This window comes from Labrus mixtus, chromosome 3 (genome assembly GCF_963584025.1).
Source record: "Labrus mixtus chromosome 3, fLabMix1.1, whole genome shotgun sequence".
NCBI classification, from domain to species: Eukaryota; Metazoa; Chordata; class Actinopteri; order Labriformes; family Labridae; genus Labrus; species Labrus mixtus.
Window position 1 is genome coordinate 29,249,164 of NC_083614.1, and position 24,330 is coordinate 29,273,493.

Below are 24,330 nucleotides of genomic sequence, written 5' to 3' on the forward strand. Positions count from 1 at the left end.
ACTCCACTGTTAATGCACATGGCAGCCATGTTGGATTTTAAATGGGACTACAAAAGTTGCTCCCAGTTTCTGAGTCAGAATTCCGACTTCAGGGGGCATTCCTGATGATGACTCAGACCGCTAACTCAGAATTTCCGACTTCCCAGATTCCCAAATGGAACGCATCATTAGCCATTGTTTGACACTTGAGATTCATACTTTATTTACATCTTCACAAACATCTTTACATTCATCCGTATCTGCTCAAAAGAAGCTTTGCCTTCTGGGATTTTGAGCATCATGTTTCCATAGTTTTGACTAACCGTCAATGAGGCAAGGAAAGAGGCTTGGGGTTTAGAGAGCGGAAATTCTAACACAACATAAAACCAGGATTTCTTTTTGTTTGGGGGAAAAAAAAGTCAGCAGTGCATGAAGAAGGCTGAAAGAGTCTTTTAAGTTCTGCAAGCGAATGGTCATAACATTTCAGACTAAGCTCAAAACACATGTCAACTGAGCTCAGAATCCGGGACTCTAGTCTTCTTTGTATGTCCTGGTAACCAAACACATTTCAACAGTGGAGATTTTCCCAAACTGAGACAAAGAGTCTCTTAATACGCCTTCACAAAGGGTTTGGGGGTGTGAGAATGACTCACCGACAGGCCACCGTGGTATTAGATACACTGCTTGGGGTTGTGCATGTGTATGCATGACTGTGGATGTAGAGGCTGGGGGAACAGCAAGCAAGCAGGCGATAACATTTAGCAGTGGTGCAACAGATCACAGCGGATCCATGTAAAGTCGACGTCCATGATCGCGGATAATAAATGACTGAATTGATGCGTCTGTATATTACAGTCCATTTGAATTGTTTTCAGAGATTTCTATACATTTCTCAGAAATGTTTTAACATGATTTTGTCTTAAAAGTGCAAATCCAATTTTGTCAACCTCAAAGCAGACACAGCCTCGCGCCCCACCATGAGATGTCTGGCGTTCTCACCAGGGGGGCCCGAACCGATGCCTTATACAATACATAAGTTTTACATCAAAAGACAAAGAAAAGGGGGGGACAAACCTACCACTTATCCTTTGTTTTTGTTCCTATAGCATGACGCTTCCTCTCACTGACTGCATGTTGTGTGCTGTCACTTTGTGGTGGCCAAACCACAGTCACCATAACCCTCTGCATGGAGCTGCCCACATCCTTACTGTGTAGCCTTTACATCTGGTCCCATGCTGGGAGAAGTGTAGATGACAGAAGTGCTTTCTTTTCTTTTATCCCTTCATATGAAGTCAGTGTCTTGGATAATTATGCCCCGTAGTGAAAAACCGGTAACAACAATCTGGCTTAGTGAGAAGTCCTTTAGCCCACCAACAGCCTACTTTAGTCTTTCTTGTAATTGTTCTTTGAAAACTCTGAGAGGCATTTTATATTCTGTCTTGGAAACTTCCAAATAAAAGGCAGGTCCTAATGATTTTATAATTAAATACATTGCATAATATATATATATTGTTGCCTATTCAAACATTTCAGAATGCCGCTAAGGGCGCACTCACACCAGGCAAAGTTGTCCCGTACCGCGCTTAAGCCTCACACTGCTCTAGGACAAACCGGGCTGATGCACACCTCTTCCAAGTGTGCCAGGGCCCATGCCAAGTGTACCATGCTTGAGCACAGATCGGAGTACTCACATTAAGTCAAACAAACTGGACTTTAGGGGTGAAGTGTGCTTAGGCGGGGTACGGATTGCCTTGTGTGAATGCGCCCTAACTCACAACACCAATGGGACCTGGGCCCAGGACGGTTGCTACAGATCCTTGAGATCTCAGTCATTTGAGTCTATTAAAGTTAACACTCTGTTCTTAAAAGAGAAGAGGAGAGTTGTAGTTTGAATTTAATTTTTAAGGTTTCAGTGTTACTGGTATTGTTCTGATTTGTTACTTTAAAAAATCCAGGGTATGAGACGTTTAACTTGAATTCCATTTGAGTAGATTATATGTAGACTACTATATTAAAGAGTGCATTACCATAAGATTTGCATTGCATTTGGACACATAAGATTGTTTAAAGAAATAAAAAAATAAGCCATTTCTTTCCGTTTTTCTTGCAAATATGTGACAATAGACCAAGGGAATTAAAAGCTTCAGTCTCTATAGCACTCCCATGGTGAAATATGACAAAGAGCCTGTGAAATATGAACATTATACAATGATTGTCAAATTCTACTCTATTATGAATATCAACTACAACCCATTTAACATTATGAAAACATTTATATGTCATTTCCTTTAAAAAGACATTTGATTTGTCAGTTTTGTGATACGCTTCTTAAGGGTAGATCTTTTTTTTCTCTTTATGACATCTTGGTTACCCACAAGGCTCGTCAATCATTCTATGCTTGAATAAACACTTCTTATGTGCCCTAAGGGAACTTTCTAACTAATAAAAAAAAGATTCAGTCTTGTTTATTTTCTTTCCCTGTGGCTTGATGAGGCATGTCATCCACGGTGCATGATACTGATACTGGTGAAGTCATCTTCTGACCGAGCACGAACCCTTAACATGTCCTAACTGCAAGAAAGTATTCTCAGAGAATTATATTTAGCAAAGCATTTGCTGAAGGAGGACATTGCAGTTGCGCTTGTTTTGGCTCATTGGCTTGGCACCAGTCGTTTACAAAAAAGCTTAACAATGATTGACTCATTCAAAGCTGTTTGGCTATGAATGTCAAACTATATTCATGCAGCACAGTAGCACAGAAACTATAACTAGACATGATCAGATTTTCTTTTCTGCTGATGTGCCCATGACAACAGTTTTGCTGCTGCACCTTTTTCCATCTTTTCCTTATCGAGTGTTATGTAATGTGGATTTAAGTAAATTGATGTTTGTGTATGTAGCTATTAAGAGGGATTAAGAAGAAATGGTTTTAAATGCAGACAGATGCTCCGTCATTACCACAAGTCCAGCTGCCACCGACACACTCTGCATGCGACTTGACGCGATTGAAAACTCCGCCCCATTCATTGTGTATTGCAAACTGATTGCAAGCTGTGGGGACACAGAGCGACACAGACCAGGCTCGCTGTGCAACTTTCTACCATCCGTTCTCCCTCGTGAGGTCATAATCATGTATTCAAAGCAAACAGTGGTACATCGTTCCATAACTAAGCCTTGTGTAGTGCTCTTTTGATTGAATCACCCCTATAAAAAAAGGTAAAAATGACCAGCGACTCGCCGGGCTGTCGGTACTTCGGAACTTTCCCCGTAGGCTGAGAGCTCAACTACCGTAGTGTAGCTAGGCGTGCAAACCATACAAAGCCGAAACAGACAGTACTAAAAGATCAACACAACAAAAACTGTACTTTGTGGAAACTCGCTGAACACAATAGACATCGTCACACATGTGGACAGTCTAAACCTTTTTTCTCTTCTGGGAAACCCCTCACAACAGACTGCGTCTTATATACCAGTGCGACTTATATTCTGGATTTTACGAGTAAGTAAGAAAGGACGAGATGTGCTTAATTGCAGAAAACAGTGCATAACAGTTTACCAATTATCCGTAGTCCTGATCAAGGTCAACTAAGTTGCTGTGTTACTGTACTTACTGATGTTTGCAATACTCGCAGTGGAATCAAATCTAAACCATAATCAAGCATTTCATCATTTGACAGTAGATTGCAATTTCTACATCGTTCATGTTCACTGCCACTGACTGAAGGTAAAATGTGAGGGAGCAGACTATCACAATGATAGACCCTGGTCTGTGTCTTTGGCTCAAAGGTGCTGTTTCTCTTAACAAGATCCCTGTCCAGCACTCTCAGGGAGCTGTTTGAGTCTCCTGAAGATTTGAAAAGGCCACTCACCTTGGGCCCAGGCGGTCCAGGCTGTCCTGGGTTTCCATGTGGACCAGTAGGACCCTGAAACAGATGACAACAAAAGCTCATTATTAAGTATGATTTAAATTAAGACAGCATCATTTCTAGTAAGAATATGTAAAGACATTAAGTAGATACAAATTAGATATTCTCTGACAGGAAATTGTTGCTCTTGAGCAGCTTAATGCCTTAGCTTAAACTCGATCACTGTACATGTGTAGCATTCTTAATCATCATGAACTATGAGAGCTCTCACTGGCTCTGTAACATCACACCCAGGCTCAGAGCCAGACCATGTGGAGCACAACGTCGCTGCTGTCGTTATCCGTTTATCATTACAGAAGTTTACATGGAAAGAGTTGATGCTCCAGCCCATAGAATGATTCCCCTAGTCTGGAAGCAATGAAAAAAATGAACTATGGGATGATGCTAGGAAGTGACATATAGCTCATCCCAATTACGCATGCTGCTGTTCATGTTCCCCGTGCTTAGCCTCATAGCTCCAGTCCTGCTTAACGTTATGTGGCAGCAATTATCCCCTAAGGGCGGGGTGAGCAATGCTGAAGATTTACAATTAAACGATGAAACATTTGATTGAACAAAGACGCAGTTAGTAATGTAACAATCCTTAGCCAGGTCAGGGTTGCCAAATTGTTACTATGAGCTGACATGCTAAGAGGAAATGTTGGCATCCCGGAGCCAGCACACAAGCTCTAGACAGCAATGCTCACAACTAGCCTGGCATCACAGAATCCACATATCTTGGACTTAGGCAAAGAAAGCTGAATGTAATTGGGAATCTACTTAGAGGATCTTTTGGCGCAACTAACATAAAGACTGGACTTTATGTTGGTGTATGCAAAGAAAGACTGATGTAATATTAGTGTTACTTTGCATAACAAAAGCTTTGCATTGAATCAGAATTATACACAACAACTTTGGTTAGGCAGGTTATAGGTGACAATACTAGCAACGTCTACACAGCCAACCCTTGCCACTAGCGTTGTGCAGGGCCTTAGTGTCAGAGGTGCAAAGTCTTCTTTATCATGCATATACAAGAAGTGAAGTCAATTTTGTGAGAGTTAAATATGGTCTGAAGAGACACATTTGGTTAAAGAATAAGCGCAGATCACTCAGAACATTGCAAGGTATTCCACGAGGTATTCCACAACATCCGTCCTGCTCTCATGTGTCACAATGAGTACATTAAAGAAATACACTTGAGAATGGCAAGCTTGGAGCCGATGGTGTTTAAACAGTGGGGCTGGCCTATCCTCTGTTAGACATGCTGGCGGGGGTAGTCATGCCAGGGGTAGTCAAATAGTTTACTTCAATGGCAGAAAAACAGGGTTACTCAAGTAACCAAATGCTTTCTACATACATGCTTATGATAAAATGTATTCAACTGTTCTCAGCGCATCAAGGTTAGTTCATTCCTTCAACATCACGGGCATGTCATGAATGCACAACCACACAGACACACTTCTACAATTGGGTGCACACAGTGAAATACACACACACACACACACACACACACACACTACATTCCTGCACATTTGTGCTCCTGCTGCTTGCAGGCTAGTTTTCTCTGCTCTACAACCAAGAGCCAGAACAGAGGAGCTCAATCTCTCTTTCTCACTTTCTATTACTGTCACTTTCGATGTCAGTACTCTGAGACAGAATTCCTCAGACCTCCAATTTGTTTGTTTTTTGCTTAGCTGCCTCCAAAGAAATTGTTTAGATCAACATGCATTTGACAAGGAAATGCTGAATGGTGGAAGAGGTATAGCGTTTTACACCACCTCAAACCTTTGACTGTTACATTCAGAGATTGTTCACCAAAAAGAAGCATTGGTTCCCAACCTGGGACCAGAGAGAACATATGGGGGACGTCCCCAAAGATCTCACGGGGGGGGGGGAGCGTAAGGCTTTGTCTTCTCTGGGGTTGTCAAAATAACATTTGCACATATTGACTAAATCGTCATCGGAACACTTAATGGATAGTTTGGTATTTTGCTAAAAACAAAAGTGTGAAGTCCTACTCTGCTGGGATATCAAAATAAAAAAGTTTAGACCTAAAGAGACATTTATCAATGCAAAAAAAGCATTGATGACAGTGGGTCATGGGAGGCTCAGCTTTTCTAAGATTAAATTAGGGAGGGGGGGGGGGGGAGTTAGGAACCACTGCTATAAAGAACCCATCAAAGTGAATGAGTATTTTCCATGATAAAAGCCCAGACGAAATGGTGTGCCCTTTGGGTTGGTGTGTGTCTGATAACATTATCAATTAAAGACAGCTGAATCAGTCTGTGGCTCTTTGCTGAGGCTGCAGAGACACAACCACAGTGCCGCACACAGCCCCTCCGCTTCCCACCACATAATGATTCCAAGCCTCCCTCTGTCTCCACTTTATGACTTTAAGCCTATGGGGTAACAGTATGCTCTTTATCAGCTTTGTGCTTTCCTTGGCATTTACTGGGATACATGACTTATTGTCCACCATCATGTCTTCCTGTCTGCTTGCCATATAGCCTGTCTGCTTTGCTCGCTGTTAAAAATAAGCAGGCTGCGAGAAAAAAACACAAAAAAACCCAGCTCTTTCATTTGAACAGAGCCAGTCTGTCAATACAGCTGGTTTAGTCGCTGAAACGTCGGACCTGGCACCGCTTTTTATTCCGACTTCCTGAATCCTCTTTGATTGTCTGTCAGGTCTCTTTAAGAACATGCCTTCATCACAACAGTCCTTTGTATTGACTTATTAAAGGACTGTTGTCTTTCTGAATCTACAGACCCCTTAACACATGTACTGCAATCCTAAAAAAAAAAAAAAAAAAAGGACTGGCATTGTCTGGATGGGGTACCAATGTGAACACAATTGGCCAGATCTGTTCGGGCCCAATCACCCCAGTGTTATGCACGTTTTCCTGCCAGCCCCCGCGTATTAAGTCTGCATGTAGCTGAGCTGAGCCAATTTGTGAACGCAGCACCAAATAGTCAGGAACAATCACTGTGAACGAGAGGGCAGGGTGATGACACAGTTCACTTTGAGCGGAGTTACACCAGCTCCAAACTCTTAAAAAGTGCACCTTAGTTGCTAGAACAACATGTTCCTATGTTGTGTTTGCCTTGAAAAAGCCCGTAGACGTGTTGCTGTGATATTAACCCAGACAAAGTCTACATCACGTAAGTCTCTTTCTCGACTTAAACCTGGACGCTATTACCCAGAATACCCTCTCCTCACCTACCCCAACAGTATTGAGTGTTTTCAAGTTCTTTGAGCGTATCTGACTGCGAAATCGTGTGGGCCTGGATGTCCTGAAAAGATCTCGCAAATGGCAGGAGTTCATGTTCAAGAGCTTAAGAGTTATACGCTGTTAATTCACACACAGACAGCCACACAAGAAGAAACATCTATACAATAGACTATGCAAACAAACGTGTACTTATCCACATAAACACATTTTCAGTAAGCAATTACTTGTTACAAGCCATTTTTAGACATCCGAGAGTCATTATCTGATGGGAGTAAAAAAAGCCGGTGTACAAAGCTTGTCTTTGAGTAATCAAGCATTAAATCTATTTAATCCTATTTTAATGCACTCCAGATATTTACCTTCCCTGAGTTGAATTAGCCACGATGCAGCCAAAGATGTTTCCTCTGCAGGGTAGAGCTTCTACAAAGACCAAGACTCAACTTTCTGTATACCTTCCCCCTAACACATACCAGATCCGTTGAGGAAAATGTGTCTTGTTCTGTGTAAAGATGCCTCCAGGCTTTGTGGCATTATCACAGCATTGCATCATGACAGCCTTGGCAGTTGTATAAAGTACGCTTTCAGAGATCAGAGCACGACTGCCGCCTCGTCTGCCGCTGACATGGCTGCTGGTTGCAGCTGGTCGTTTCTGGAACAGCATGATCACTCAGTCTTGATGCTTCAAAGGTGCGGACGAGTAAACAGTGCATCCCCGCGTCCTCGAAAGCTAAGAATCTGATTGTCGTGAGGCTTTACAAAGCGAGGCCTGTTTCCTGAATTTTAATCAAGATAAACCACAAACACGTCTGTTTATACCTTTCTGCTGACGGCTGCAGCTGGATTGAGATTGGAAATACAGGCAAAGCACATGGCAAGCGACTGCTGACTGTCATAACCAAAGATGGATAATAGTTATGAGCTCAGTAAATGTGTTAGCGCTGCTGATTAGCACGTTTACTGCCTTTTTAGAGCCATAAAAAACGGACTGTAATGTCTTTATAACGACTTAGTAATCACCTCACAGGAGAGGCCACGTCGTTATTCTCAGTCTAAACGAAGCAGCGTTGTCTTTTTCCTCTTCTCACTCTCTCGCTTGTGCAACTTTGATCGCCCTTTAGAATTTTGTTAACATAATTATCTGGTATCAGACTACAAACTTAATGTTTTTAATGCATCAAGGGCATAAAAAGATAAATGTTAGCTGTTAGTTTAAAATACATCATATGCTTTATCCTATTCCACTGTTACAGTATATACAGTGAGGTGGCTAAAAATGCTCCAGCGTCATGATGAAGACCACGCTGCCTGTGTACCATCCCCGCTGCAAAGATTACTCACCCGAGAGCCTCTTTTTCCTGGGGGACCAGGTAAACCAGGGGGACCAGGAGGACCCTAAATCAGAGAGACAGAGGAACGGGGGAAGGAAAGACGGGAATGTTGTCAAGAGGGGATAAGGGGAAAAGAGTGAGAGAGAGAGAGAGAGAGAGAGAGAGTCAGTTAATGGCAAGCAATAACATGCAGTTCACTGTCCAGGCCTCTGCAATGATGAGCATGTGCTACATTTACCTAAGAGCTACAGTACATGTATGATGAATCAAGAGGCGAGTGTTTAAAAAAAATATATATATTTTAAGAAGGCGCTGAGCAGAAGGGTCAAGTAACATAATGAGACTGACACCATGAGTCTTTATAATGAACATCATGCTCTGGTACATTCAAGAGTGCTGATAACAGTCTGAATATGATACTTTAACTGTCATGATTACAATCACAATATACATTTTTGAATTGTGAGAAAATTAGAAGACTTTTGTAAATTTGTGATTTTATAGACACAACTATCATTAAGTAGAAGGACTGTCCTAAACAACTACTGGAAACAAATTCATCAGACCCTAGAGGAAGATCACATCCTCCCCTTAATACAAAAAACACAATATTTAATAATATTAATAATTATAATATCCTCCCTTTTCCTCAAACCTGTTTCAGTCGGAATCTATTGACAATACTTAGCAGCAGTAAGTGAAAAATTCTTAGATAACACATGTCTTGAAATGTTGCTCGCAGGTTCTTTGTGATCTGCTTGTGGACGAGCCTCGTTAATGACATGTACACAAGTGATACAGATTCATGTAGATCATGCTGATGCTACGTTTCTGACCAGTATGACCTCTACTCGGCCGTGCAACCTGTGAGACATACGGGGGAATTGTAATAAATAATCGTTGTAAATGTATCTGTTTATGCAGGATTTGTCCCGCATTGTTACAGCCAGTGATGCGGGACTATTTCATATATTATAAATTGTAAGTTTTCGACGAGGGAAACTCAGGCATTGTGAGTATTTTATTTACTATTCGGAATAGTTGCTACGACAAAAGGTTACAAGGGGAATGCCCTTGAGCATCGTCAGCAGCGGAGATTCACACAGAGAGAGAGAGAGACACATGAATAGAGGAACAGCTGTTTGTTCCTCTGGACTCCCACACACAGACACATGGAAACTGTGAGCACAACCACCGCCTTCCCCACAACAACATCAGGGCCCGAAGAAGACGAGGCATTCATCATGCAGCAGAATGATGATATTCACAAACTTTTCCTGCGCTGCCAGGACAAGGGTCAAATCTTTCCCCCCGTGGAGTCAATTCAAGAAGTCAAATTCAGGCAAAGCTGAGGGGCGGACTGAGTCATCTTCTTAAGTCCTTCGCATTGTGTAACGTTAGTTTGAGCCGCTTCAGAATTCCCCCTTGATTGTGAACCGACATGCAGCCAATAAGCAGGCTGTCTGCTGTGGTTAACTTAATAACAGACCACACGACTGAGACATTACCAACAGTGGAAATGCATTAAGGAGGTGATGACTGACTCAAGTCAACACATCCTTCCACCCTTGAAGTCAAGACGCTGACATATGCAGGACGTATAGAGGATACAAGTGTTGCTCCTCTCAGACACACAATCGTAGCTTTAAAACATATAGGAATAAAAGCCAATTACAAGAAACTGCAACAAATTGTGTTATAGTGAACTAAAGAAGGGGGAGCTGGTCAACTATACCAGGCACAGATCAAGACCACAAACTCAGTGTTTAGACTATACAGTGAAACCTGTTGCCCTGGTAATCATTTATACATAGACATAAAAAAAACACAATTGTGATGTTTATTCTAAGGCTTATTTGAGATCTTACTTAAAAACGACTTCAATGAGCTCACCTGCTTCCACCCCACACACACACACACACACACACACACACACACACACACACACACACACACACACACACACACCTGTGTGTCTCTTCTCTCTGCCTGCTTTGCTGACTTTCTTCATCCACAGAAATGTTACGTGGACCACACAGTGTCTCACAACAGCAGGTGAGTTGAATGTGTTGTTGTTAACAACATGTGTGTCTCGTAAACTAGGATGCCCTTCATAACGCCCAGATTTTTATATTGCACTCCTATTTTATGCATCATACTACTTCTTTGAGCCTCGTTCCTAATCCTTATCCTAATTAGAGCAAAGATCTGGCCCAAAGTAATCCAGTACAAACCGACCTGAGCATGTGCACGTTCTCCCCCCGGCCCGTCTCATTAACTGTATTAATGGGCCTTAGCCCGACTTGAAATTTCAATTTGTTTGAATGACAGAAATATGTTTAGATGAGATCTTAATGAGCACAACACAAAAGCACATGTTAAATCGAAAACAGCATATTTAATAATATAGCATACTTTACTCGTCTTCAGTGCTGTTTGGCGTTTCTAAGCAGTGATCTTTCAGTGTGAGTCTATCTGTACACTAAGCTGTTGATCTCTGTGGTTCTGTGTCTCAGGCTGGCTTTCTGACTCTCCGCCTGGTTCTGACCTGTCTTCCGCATTTCCCCTTCTGATACTTACGTCCCTGTTGCCGAACCTGCTGCTTCGGACCACGTCCCCTTTGCGCTGCTACTGGGTAACGTTACCATGTGTTGAACTTCAGTGTGAGCGTGTCCTCTAATCCTAATCACCAGAGAAAGTCTGTCTCATATCACTTTAGTGCAGCCCGCTACTTTAACTCACAGAGGACTGACTGCTGTACATGTAGAGCCAGTGTGTCTCCTGCCTTTAATATGAAAAGAAGCACATAATGAAAATACACTGCTGTCACAGGTACCTAAGTTGGCATGATGCTCAAGGCAGACCCTGAATCATGATAGGCATGTAGTGTATTTCTACTATCAGCAACACCTCGTCCCAGAGCCTGAAAAGGCTGTGACCACACATACAGACTGCTACCAGGGTCAGATGTGCTGCTAAGTGGCTACACCTGCAGTGAGGCACACATAAGACAATAAGGGGCCTCGAGCACCTGCCGTTTTGCCCTCTATGGAGGAAGTTCCCTTTTTTTAAATTTCTTGTTAGCGCACAGCCTGGCCTTACCAAACAGACAGACCAGGGTCAATAAGAATCAGTTGTGCTTTTTCTTGAGGAAAAACTTCAGTGGCTTACCACAGCAAAATGCTCATCAAAACAAAGCACAACAGTTCATTTCTAAACCTTCAAAATAAAAGCACTAGATGTCATACAAGTGGAAACTGAAGTTCAAAGAGCCGAGAAGTAAATATTTAAAGGATGCAGTGTGTGCAGCGAGCATCTGAAGCTGCGCAATCGACACTATATCTAACGCTTGTGTGCTATGGATATGCTGTTAGACTGTATAATGCACATAATACTTCAGTACAGTTTGCTCATGTTTGAGATGCCAATATCTGTCGCAGCAACTCAGTTCTGTTAGAGCTGTGCAGCATGTACATGTACAAATCTGCAGGGTTTTTTGTTTTTTTTATAGCTGAAGCTGCACTATGGAAACTTGAGGATGAGTCAAGGTATCTGTCATCATCTCATAGACTCCTGAGTGTAAATCAGATAGTAAAACTTGACACTTCTCTCTCTCTGGGAAACGCAAGCAATACATGGGAATACATGGGAACGTGCCATAGAAGCATGTTCAGAGGCAGAGCTATCCTGACAGCCTGCTGACATCATAAAGCTGGAAGCGGACAGCTAACTTTTCTTGCCAAGGTATACCTCCAACCTCGAGGTGGCTTTCCTCACATGAGAGCAAAAAAGTCGCTGGCAGTGTTTCAGGAAGAGAATGGCGTGTTGTTTTAAACAACTTGTAGATACATGACAAACGAACAGTGCTTGGAAACGGCATGGCCTTTTAAATCACTGCACTGCATTGCCAGAACATTTTTTTTCCTATACTCATGGGTGTGCGTAACAAAGAGTGGCCATAAATTTGATTGACTTGTTTGATATTGTCATTGTGATCCTGTACGGCAATGTACTGACTTGTGTCTGGACTGTTCCATTACCAATCACAACTCTGCTTGTCATTCATAAATTCAGTGACTTACCAGAGGACCTGGCTCTCCTTTTGGGCCAGGGAAACCACCTTCATAGTCATAGAAGTAGTCCGGGTCCTCGTATCCATAATCATATCCTGCCAAGTCTGCGTCATCGTAGCTGCCGTCCAGGTTGTGATGTTCTGAGCTGTCCACCTGATTCTCCCGGTACAAAGTGGTCCCATTGGCTCTGAAAGGAGTCTCCAGGAGCTGATGAGTCTTTTGGGGCTCCGAGCGAGACTCTCCGGAGCTGGTGACGGAGTTGTTCCTGAGTCCTTCCTTCAATAGGCTTTGCCTGACTGGGGGAATCAGGCCTGGCAGGGTAGCCCCGGGAGTGTCTAGGCTCTCAGAGACGCTGTCTTCCTCCGTGCTGTTTTCAGAGTGATCAGTATCTCCCTGGGGGCTTCTCTCTTTTGCCAGATTATTTTTGAAAGCAGGGATAGTGGTGATAGTTGCGCTATAGCTGAGATCCCGATCTGCTGCCCCACTCAGGGTGCTTGAGGCGGGGTTGTCGGGCTGGGTCGAGGATGTGGTGGAGCGGGCGAGGGTATCCAATGTGGAAATGTGGCTCTGGTCCCCCAAATGAAGTTGTAGTGATGGGCTCGGAGTGGAAAGTTGTTTGATTGAACTGCCCGGGTACTCTTTGAAAGTTGTTGTGGCTTTTATAGGGGTACGATGGGTAGCTGCTACTCCAACAGGGGACTTTGTCAATGGGTCAGAAGGGGGGTCATTTGCCTCAATATCCAAACCAGGATGTGGTAAAGGCAACCGGTAAGTGTCGGCCTGCCGGCACTGTGTTCTAAGGTAGCTGCAGAAGTGGGCAGCAGCTTGAGCCGCGGGGTAGATATCTAGTTGGCAGACTCGACCGTAGAATGGCGCCGCTTTGGAGTTCATCCTGCCCAGAGTGAAAACACCCCCAGACTCCCCCAGGGCCTGAGACCTCCCCAGGGTTTGCTCCCGCTGCTGCACCGCCCCGCATTCCGCAAAGAAGGACACTGAGCGTGCACGGACGCCGACAGCAAAAGGGTGCTGACGCCCGTCCTGCCAATTGTAGTTGAAGTAGACGGGGGCCTGTTCTGCAGTGTACACCACCACTCTGCGTGGCAGCAGCTGAATTCCAAAGCGCAGCCTGTCTCTTCCATCTTTGACACTAAAAAGAAAAGCATTGTTTGCTCGCCAGGAGCTCAAGCTAACCACAACAGAAAATTCCTCCCCAATCTCAGGCGGGAAAAGACCGCCTGCAGGTGTCTCATAGAGGGAGTTTGAGTCGAGTAATACCCCATATCCAGAAACAGCAGGATTCAAAGGGGAGTGAGCTGTGGTGTGAGGAGGCGAGGGTGAGCTGGTCCTCTTGTCTTGATAGTCTGTCCCGCTTTGAGCAGTAAGCCCCAATCGAGAGAGGATATCCACTCCTGCAGAAAAGAAGAGACAATGGTAAGGGTCACAAGATCTCACAGAGCAAGGCTTTGGCTAAGTAGGTCCTGGAAAAAAAAACACATAAAAACAGGCCCTGTGGTCTAAGCTGCTCACCTCAGTCTAGATAGTCTTAATACATGGAGTCACTATCACAATATCTGAGGCTGTTCTGGAATTAAAATGTAGCAAGCCAGTATTTACTGTGACTAAAGTTTGAACTCACAGTGAGTTTGTAAACTGCACAGCGCCTTATACTGACATACTGAATGATGGTGCATCATGAGACAGGTAGTAAGACGGTAGTCCAGCAGGCTGAACAGTTTTCAACTTTATAACCGATAAAGGCCAAGTTAAAGTCCGACTGGGAAGCTTCAACTTCTGCAATTTTCTCTGTCTCTCTCTTTCTGCATCTTCTGTAAACAATTAAAAACTACATTTAAAACAACCTGATAAATGAAGGAAATGAAAAAAAGCTACAAACTGAAATTAAGGGTGTTTGCAAAAAAAATCATCAAATTAGATTGATTTTACGGCCACATCAAGAATTTAAAATGAAAAATTTAAGAAGAATTTTGGACAACATTTGATTATCTTGTAGATATAAGAGCAATAAAATGTGATTCATAGGAACCGTCTTTGAATTCGTATTCGATGAAAGCAAGTGTTCTGTGTGAAATTCAAAAGATTATTTTCAATGATATTGTTGGGATGAGTAAAAATAAAATCAATTCATCAATGCATTGAAATATATTTTGCCAAATCAATATTGATTCAGAAAATCCTGAATAGGATTGTTTCCGTTGTGGTGGAGCCTCAGTCCAGTGGGGGCACTGTGGGTGCCGCCATATTGTAATTTGCATTTCACAGAGGCTCCACTTGACTAAACAATGTCTGTAAAAATACATGTTGGAGTCAGTTTGTTCTGAACCAACACAAATAATACACACATTATTATTTAACAAATCAGATGGTACTGTAATAAATTATTTTGGTTATTTCTGACATCTATGCATATTATTGAATTGATATTGAAGCCTATTGATATCAATATCAAAACAAACAAAGAATCTAATAATAATAATAATAATAATAATAATACATTGGTTTTTTTATAGCGCTTTTCTAAAAACTCAAGGACGCTTTGACAAAAACATAAAACAATAAAACAAAACAAAAAACGACGAGGACAGTACAATGAAGAGGTAATGTAGGGGGGATGGGAGGGGGGAGTTAGTGGTTGTAGGCAGTGTTGAAGAGGTGAGTTTTGAGGGATTTCTTGGAGGAGGTGAGTGTGGGGGAGTCTCGGATGTTATTTGGGAGAGAGTTCCAGAGGGTGGGAGCGGCAACGGAGAACGCCCTGTCCCCCCAGGACCGATAGTTTGTCCTGCAGGTGGGGGGGGGGAGGAGGTTTGCATCTGCAGACCTGAGAGTGCGGGTGGGAGTGTGTCGGTGGAGGAGCTGAGACAGGTAGGGGGAGGAGCCAGGTTGTGAAGGGCTTTGTAGGTGAGGATGAGGAGCTTGAAGTTGATACGCTGGGGGATGGGGAGCCAGTGGAGGTCATGAAGAACGGGGGTGATGTGGTCTCTGGTGCGGGAGTGTGTGAGGAGACGGGCAGCGGAGTTCAGAATGTATTGGAGCTTCTTGAGTGCATCAAATTGTGAAGTTCTTAATACCCAGCCTTAACACATATCCTGTGGGTATATGCTTCTCCTTTAATTGCCTTAAATGTGTAATTGTGATTTTGCTGACACAGTTACTAAAGACCACCATAAGGTGCATGGCTGGTATTTCAAGGTGCTTTCTGCAGCTCCCTGTACAGTGTTAACAATGATTTAATCCTCCACTAATTTTATTCAGGAAAAATGTGTCATTGCTCTTAATGGCCAAAACATGTGGTCCGTTACATAATCTTCACATCCTCGTGTTTACAGAAAAAGTCTGTGGTCAAATATTATTCTGTCTCCCCATGATGGTGTTGATAGTCTTTGTTTTTCTCTTGGAGTTTGCACCGGAGAGACAGCTGTGGCCCAGATGAGTGAGGAGACTAGAGAGAAAAAGGATGGGGCCAAACTAGGATACAGGAAACCTGTTCACAAAGGCCTTTTGAATCAATCTGCCAACAAGATTCACTGGAGCAGCTTTACTCAAAAAAGGTACTGTAATACTTTTCCAACGCCCACAAGTTATTCTTCAGAGCAGGCACCGCAGGACAGTCGCTGCAGATGGTCACAGAAAACAATCAAAACGACCTCTTAAATATGACAAAAGACAAATCATGTTAAATGGATAATGTTAAATCCAATCAGGTCAGTTGTTTTAGAAGCTGACCGGACCTGTGTGTCCATGAAGAAAGAGATGCACGGATCAAAAAAAAAAAAGTCAGAGTATCTGAAAGCGTCCTGGGACCAATAACAAATACTAAGAGCAGGCTAGTCTTCACAGCCTGAGTGTATTTGAGTCCATGCATGTGTGAGATCTAAGTTATTTGGGGGAAATTTGAGGTAATTTTAATCCAGAGACAACGCCTTCCTTTGAAAGAAACATGTGCGTCTACAAATCCAACTCTAAAAGTGGAGATAGTTTATAGGGTATTACTAATAATGCATGATTTGAATAATGCAATGGCAAAAAAAAACAATCAAATTGCCAAGATTTGTGCAAGGTTATCAAGATGGGTAGTCAGATGATGCTTTCAAAGCTGCCTCTTACTCCCAATGTCCCAATGAAATCATAGTAAGAGTCTAAAGAGAAGGATTTCTACACTGTCAGAAAAAAGGAAACAGCTGAGGTCCTTTTTTGTTCTCTAAGGTACAACTGCTGGTAATGTACCCCCCAAGGATATTAGTTGATCCATATATTACTTACATGTACCTTTTCTGGGTTCAAAGGGTACATATAAGTTCCAAAACTCTTTTTAAATAGGGGTACAATGACAATATGAGACTGTCAGTGTAGTAGTATGACATGGTATTAAATCAGGTAAAGACTTAACAGACAAGCAACTTTAAAGAGCAAGTACATACACTTCACTTCATCCAAGAGTGTAATGTAGTATCAAGAAGAGACAAAAAGTAAACTACTCAGCTGGTATAGGGGAGTGGTACCTTCAGAGCAAAGAGGAGTGAGTGTAAGTTAAAGCCAAGAGAGAGAAGTGTGTTAACAGAAATAATACATACAGTAGATCCTCCTGGGTCTGGCTTTGAAAAGGGGTTTTAGTCCTACGTCTCAGCTATCTGTATATGCTGATCTCAGCATGCACTGAGATGTACCTTGACATTTTCAGCCTGAGGTAATGTCAGCACAGATTTCAATTAACCTGTCTCATATATGAAGACAAGCTGCTCTAGAACGCAGTGTGCATTCCTCCTCCTCCTCTCCCCCCCCCCCCCCTGTTATGATGGATTGGATCCTGCTTGGAGCGGGTTTATCAACTACAGATATGTGGAGGGAGGATATATGTAAATAAGGAGGACAATGGACGATAAAGCCACTTGCTTTCACTGTGAACAGGTCAGTAGAATACACACACTTCAAGATTTGAACACTTTCATCATGAGGCCAAATTTAAACTTAATGTGCTGACACTATGTGATACTTCTGGCAGCAGCGCAGTGCTATGTCAAATATAAAATATCCAGTCGAGCAGCCTACTGATTCAAACCTAATCACAGATTTCTTTCGATCATTTCGACAGCGTTCTTTCTTGCTGAGTAAGGCGAGTTCTTTCTAGGAAGTCAAACCTGGAGGAATAGATTCAACTAATTCCTGCTGACTCAGAAAAGCCCCGGTGAAACAAAGCTCCTCTGCTATCCATTATCAACTACTTACCTCTGATCTCCTCCACTTCAACACCTCTTACGTTTTTAAGTTATGCGAGGTTGCGCCAAGAAACCAGATGGATATCACCTTATCACCAGTATCTGGCCAACTGAGCCACAGTTTGTCAATACCTGTTTAAGAATTTGACTAAGACGTCCTCTTCCTCTTTCCTAGAGCGCTGTGTTAAGCGCGTACTTCACATTATGCTTACACGTGACATATTCAGAGCGATCGCTGATGGACTAGAGATGAGAGCACTGAGAGGGGGGAAAAGACGGGTAAGACAGAGGTAAGCAATGACGGTTGAGACAGAGGCTATTTTTTTTTTGCTGCTTCTACGTGCCTGCTGTGGCCTGGGGTGCAAGAGCAGACATGTTGCAGGAGAAGGTTAAAAAATGAGGAGAAGAGCAAAGAGAGATAAAGACTTGTTTGCAGCCACTGTCCACATCTATACTTTCCACAAAACTATAAAAAAAATATTTTTTTTAAAGCATCACCTTTGAATTGCTTTTCTCAACGTTTTGAACTTAGATTCTTTACTTTATTCTTTACTATACTTTAGATTCTGGACTGAACATTTTAAGTAATGCTGCAAAAGCAAGTAGAGACAAGAAAAAAGTAGAAAGTAGAGACAAGAAAACATATTTATATTTTCATTTTGTTGTACAGTGTTCCCCTTTGTTATTTTATTTTGTATTATATATTTGCTTTAACACAGTGTATAGCTTCTGTACAGTTTATTTTAAGTTACTTAGCTGTTACTACATCTTATTTTATTTTTTTTATTTGTACTTTTCTACTTTTTTTATTATAATGCTTTTCTATTTGATATATAATTTTAACTTTTTTGTAGAAGCTGACTCAGGGAGAAACGCACAAAAATTCCAATGTACCTGTACTGTCCTGTACCTGTGCAAATGGCATTAAACATCTATTCTATTCTATTCTAAGCCTCACAATATGGAGTGCTTCCCTGAACATTATAAGTACTTCTCCAATTCAATTCTTTGCTAATACCAGATCTGACACCTATACTCTTTCCCAGAATGAAATATCCACATGCATGCAGTTGAACAAAGAGAGAAAGGTCTTATAATGAAGAGTAACTAAGATGTGCATGTTTGAGTTAATGAGTTGGAGGTGTGTTGTTGTTGTTACCTTGTGCTAGGTATTCTCCTTCTGCAGAGAGTGCTGCTGAGCATACTGACAGGAGCAGGATAAAGTTCCACCTGGAGGGACACACAAACACAACGACAACATTTACATGACGTATGAACAGAAGTGGTGTAGGAAACGTACACAATCAGACGGCGGCAGTAGCACTCTATGGGGACATCTTGGGTTGGGAACCGGAGGGTCGCCGGCTCAAGTCCCGGTGCTCCCAGCTCAGGAGCGCTCCCCCTCACTCTAACATCTCTCCATTAGTGCACGTCCATGGGATCCTGTTTGTGCATGTGTGTGTATTTCAGCCTATGTGTGTGTGTGTGTGTGCATGTCTCAACAACAGAGAGTCAAATTGAATTTCCCCTCACAGGATTCATAAATAGATCTTCTTCTTTAATCCAATCCATGATGGCAGGTCTGAGTTTGAGTTAAGTAAAGCTCTTTACCATTCAGCATCAACAAACACAAAATGTAGTTTTAATTTGCTGAGATGAAAGGAAAGGGTCTTCATGCATCAGTTGTCAGAAGGTTGACAGAATATCCCTCTTGTTTTAATGGATTTGTCCAAATGTCCTATAATTACACTGGATTGAAATAATTTCTTGAAGCATTTCAGAATCAGAATCAGAATCGGGGTTTATTGCCAAGTACATTTACAATTAACAGGGAAATAAAGCAGAACTAGCAACAACTTAAATAATACAGTATAGGAAGCTATTACAATATATAAAATATAATTTAAAAATATAAAAATAAAGATAAAAAACACAAAATGTACAAAAGGTGCAATGTAGGAGCTGTGCAGTGGACTATAAGAAAAAAATCTTAAAGTGCGTAACTACTCAAAGAGTGCATGTAAGGAAGATACATTTTTAAAGTCCAGTGGGCATTAATGTAACGCATAAAGAACAGTTCAGCATTCATATTACTTGATTTCAACCAAAGAATCCCATGAAAAGGGAACCGGACTCCTTTGTTTACAAAGGCATATTACTCTGACATTTTAATGTCTGAAAATATAGTCATGCAGGGAGTCTTTTGGTGTCATGTGTTATTGTTGCAGAATATGATAGATTTAGTCTCGAAGGCATAGGTGCTCAAAAACGATTTAATGCTGTTTGTGCGAGCATTTGTCCCATGAGCTTGTACTGCAAAGAGGAGAGAAAAAAAGCCTAAGAACTAAGATTACGAGAGACAAGTGTTACATCTGACTTTAACTTGTGAGTTCAATTCAAAGCTCTTCTAAAGGCATGTTAACCATGAGTTGTTGTCTTTTTAATAAGATAATAATCAACTTCCGTGCTCTGATAAATATCAGCACATGTCAAATATCATGTAGTGTATGAAAACAGATGAGAAATGATCAGGATCAGAAACGCTGTATCTGTAATATATTACATCATCTCACAAACCAAAGTTAGACAAAAAGAAAGCACAACATCAGGATTGTCAGGCCATCAACACATGTGTCTGTTTACCACTAATATATTCCCCTTGTTATCATAATGTTCATTGTGATTCATGTGACTTTAATCCTTTGACCCTCACTGACCCCACCTCTAGATGGCACTGCCCACCATGGAGCTTGATATTTCATCATGTACTTTGTGCAATCAGTGAAAGGTCAAACAAGTGGAAAAGGAGGTGCAGTGTGCAACCCTCATTTTAAGTAAATTGTACTTCCTCATTCAGAATGGATTGTCATGTACAGATTATATTAACACCAGTTTTAAAAGCGTTACATGTGCAGTAACACAAAGTCTAACATAACTGTTCTTTTATTCTGATGATGTTGCACTCATCTGTCTTTAATTCAGAACAAAGCATCTCCACTTCAATCATAAATAAAAGCCCTTTTAAAAGACACTTTGATAATTGGTAGCTTAAACTTAGTTTAGTTGTAAACAGAAATCCAATTCCAATACATATGTACCGTTACCAATGCAGATTCCGATATTTTAATTATCATAACTAATAGTGTCATTGCTGTTGTTGGTAGTATGTGTGAGGCTACACAAAGCTGTAGTAATCCCAGCATTGCATTGTGCAGGCTTCACATACAAACAGGAAGCAGCAACAGCTGTCAGGATTTCAAATTAAATATTTTAAACTGAAGTGTATGAACCGTACTTTAGATCATGTCGAAGGAGCTGTTCCATCTCATCTGAACGTCGTCATGGAGACGACTAAAGGGCACTTCTTACAGTTCAGTCTGAATGTCTCCAAAGTGACACTGACTCTACGAGCTGAGAATGTTTTAAGTGCTCGACCATATTTCTTGATCTGTGACCGTCAATCCGATATCCTATTAGTAATTACATCAGTGTTGGAGCCAATACCAATATTAGATCGGATCGGTCCCATTTCTAGTTGTAAAAGCAGCTATTTGTTTTTTTAAAAAAGCTAAATGCCGAGGGATCACAAAGATCACCGTGTAACCCTACAAGTTCTGACTTTATTAGTTTTCAGGTGACATTTTTGATTTGCGTCACTAAAACTACAGAACAGTAGCAGACCATGTTGGTATACAGTCCCAACATCCTTTGTGATTGTCCTAAAAAAATATAATATGCAACATTTCCTGACAAAGTAGACCAACAGAGACATGAAAAAAGGTGTGATTTTAAACCACAGATGTGCCAATATAAATGTTACACCATATTGATTCTATATGAGTGGGTCACATATTGCTAAAATAAGATGAATGTAAGATCAATAAAAATGCTTTAGATGGATTTGTTAGTTTTTGATGCATTGGTGCAAATACAGAGGAGCATGGTAAAGTTGTTCTTGCTTCATGTCTTAAACAATCAAACCAATCATAACCTGCAAAAAATGATTTATGAATACTTCGAGTGTGTGGAAAAAAATCGGCATCCAAACTGAATATTATTAGATTGACTGATTTTCTTTAGTCCAACCGCTAACAGTAGTTGTACGTCATTCCGCCTCCAACTTTAACCTGCAACATACTTTACAGAGCATTCATCATGTACAGCTTCAAAGCATACTCTGCACCTTTGAACCGAATAAATCACATGGACAGCCCTGTACACAGGAACAGCTGCTGACACAACGTGAAGTGGCTTCTGCTGGGATGATTTTCAACACAGTGTGATGGTGCAAAAAAAAAAAAAAAAGACTCGAGGAGACAGTAGTCCTGCTATGTTAATATGCAGTTATGTAATACTGCCAGAAAGAGCACGATCAATCACAGGCTTGCTGCGACACCTTAAGCCTTCAGGGATTGTTATATGTGAGTGTGATGAGACAAACATCTCTCCTTCGTTGCCTTTGAGGACCAGATTTCAACCCAGCGCCGAGGCAGACTGGTGTTCATGTTTGAGGGACCACTGCAGGCCGTTAGCCATGTTTGTTTTCCCGGAAGGAGACTTTAGCGGGAGACAGAGAACGGGAAAAGAGAGAGAGAGGAGAGGGAGAAGGGAAAAGATTGACTCCAAGTAGAAACATGATGAGCAGTTTCTGTCACCTGTTCCCCATCGAGAAAGTGGTGTGACATTCCTGAGGCGGGAACACTGACAGATCCCCAGAGCAGGGAAAAGGCAATAGAGGAAAACAAAGATGTGGGGGTGGGTGGAGGGGAGGAGGGGGGGATATGATTACAATGATTCATCTGTTGCAAGAGGATAAAAACTGACATTTATAAACCCAATGGGTAGCTGGTTCTGCTTAAAAGTTGGCCGGGTTTAAAAGTAGACCAAAAAAGAAAAAAAACTAAATATAACACTTAACATTCCCTGTTGGGAGTGTCGAGTGGGGCCATCTGATGCCGATTCAGACATCTTTTTTCCTGCCTGTCTGTCACACAGTCTCCCTGTTCCGGCTATTTTAAGGCACCTCTGAGACTCAGGTCATCGCATTAGCACATGTACAATGACATCAAAACAAGTGGTGGAAGTTTTCTGGCACCTTAACTTCAGCATCATTTGGTTAACTTTAAGCATCTTCTGAGGTTTTTTTTTTTAAGAGTAATTTTCTCATAAAGAGTATCATCTAGTCTATGCTTTATGCAAAGCAGCCAGTGTCATTGTTTCTTTATTAAATCCTGTGGTGAATCCCAGTCTAAGTGACAGCACACATGCTTCCCAGTCCCTGCAGTTAATGGAAAAGACTGCTGAAGGCAGGACAAAGCTCCCCAAACACTGCTCTGTTGACTAAGGGAAATACCACTATGTGGGGAGTGGGTGTCATGTCAGGACTATAAATAATCACAAGTTTAAAAACTCCCCTCTGCAATGAATGATTCCAGCAGAAACACATCTCGCAGTTCTCCCCTCGAAAATTAGCTTGGATCCCTAACAATGGTTCATTCAAGTGAGGAGAAGGCTGAGAGGCGAATGGAGAGCGGTCCATTTGGTTTGGCAACTAGGAGCAGAGTCACTTAGGTTCTGTTTACAATCCTCATAAGGAAAGGGAAACTATTTTCTCAGGGTCATCATTGATGTCAATCAGGGGGCGACTTTTTTGTGAACAGTGGCTTTTCCCCACTTTGTCTGTGTTTTCCATGTCTCATTTTGCAGGCCACTTACCACATCCATTAGCGACAAAGCATGCAAAGCTGTCAATCTACCGAAACAGGCCTGAGATGTTTAACACTAGGGGCAATATAGACAACAGAATGGGAACAAATTGAGTCAACTCCTGATCCTTGTTAGGGGTTAAACTTCAGCTTCTCTTTACCCTGAAATATGGTAGTCAACATTTTAGATGCATTGATACTTTTGATAACGTGTTTTTTTTTAAACTATACAGTAGATAGATACAAAAATAATAATGGAGCTTCCAAAAAACTATCAATCTTTTTTGTCATATTTTCCTAAAGAAACAGAGCCCTGTGAAAATTGATCAACCACGATGTCAATGTCACTGTCCCAAGAGAATTCCAATTGTCCAGTTTAGACAGTGTTCAGGAGTTTGTCTGCAATGCTTGTTCATTTAAAACAAGAAATGATCAAATATTGGCTGCAAATGACTTCTATTTGTTGTTGCCATGGGATCGAAAAACAGGTATCAATAGTGTTTGACTTTCTCTAGAATCATATCTTAGTTTAAAATCCTGGTAGTGTGACAGCCCACTCCTGAAAGGTACTCTTTGCTTTGTAAGGACATGTGAGTCAACCTAAACATACCCAATGGGAGTCACCTTGAACGACCCGGTCCAATGACAATGAGTAGACTGTTTCTGCCTCCAGAATATCCCAACACCTCAGAGAAGTACGCCACGTAGTTTTTCGGAAAATTGAGGTTTATAGCTTTTGACCTTGGATTGTTTGTCAAACCTCCGCTGTTACATGCCCCATTTGTAAAAAAAAAAAAAAAAAAAAAAAAAACCAAGTGGAAGAAATCCATAACTCGAATATATTATACATTAATCATAATATTTATAATATATTCAGTA

The 24,330-nt window shown here is 41.6% G+C and overlaps 1 protein-coding gene across 2 annotated transcripts in view; it reads right to left on the reverse strand.

The window, feature by feature from the left end:
• The window catches only part of LOC132970650 (collagen alpha-1(XXIV) chain), a 99,013-nt gene that overhangs the window by 69,901 nt on the left and 4,782 nt on the right, over positions 1-24,330 (reverse strand). For both annotated transcript variants that reach the window (XM_061034503.1, XM_061034504.1), the window contains exons 2-5: positions 18,906-18,976; positions 12,525-13,924; positions 8,453-8,506; positions 3,849-3,902 (exon numbers count right to left, since the gene is read on the reverse strand). In XM_061034503.1, the coding sequence (XP_060890486.1) occupies positions 3,849-3,902; positions 8,453-8,506; positions 12,525-13,924; positions 18,906-18,976 (1,579 nt within the window). The remainder of the gene's footprint in view (positions 1-3,848; positions 3,903-8,452; positions 8,507-12,524; positions 13,925-18,905; positions 18,977-24,330) is intronic.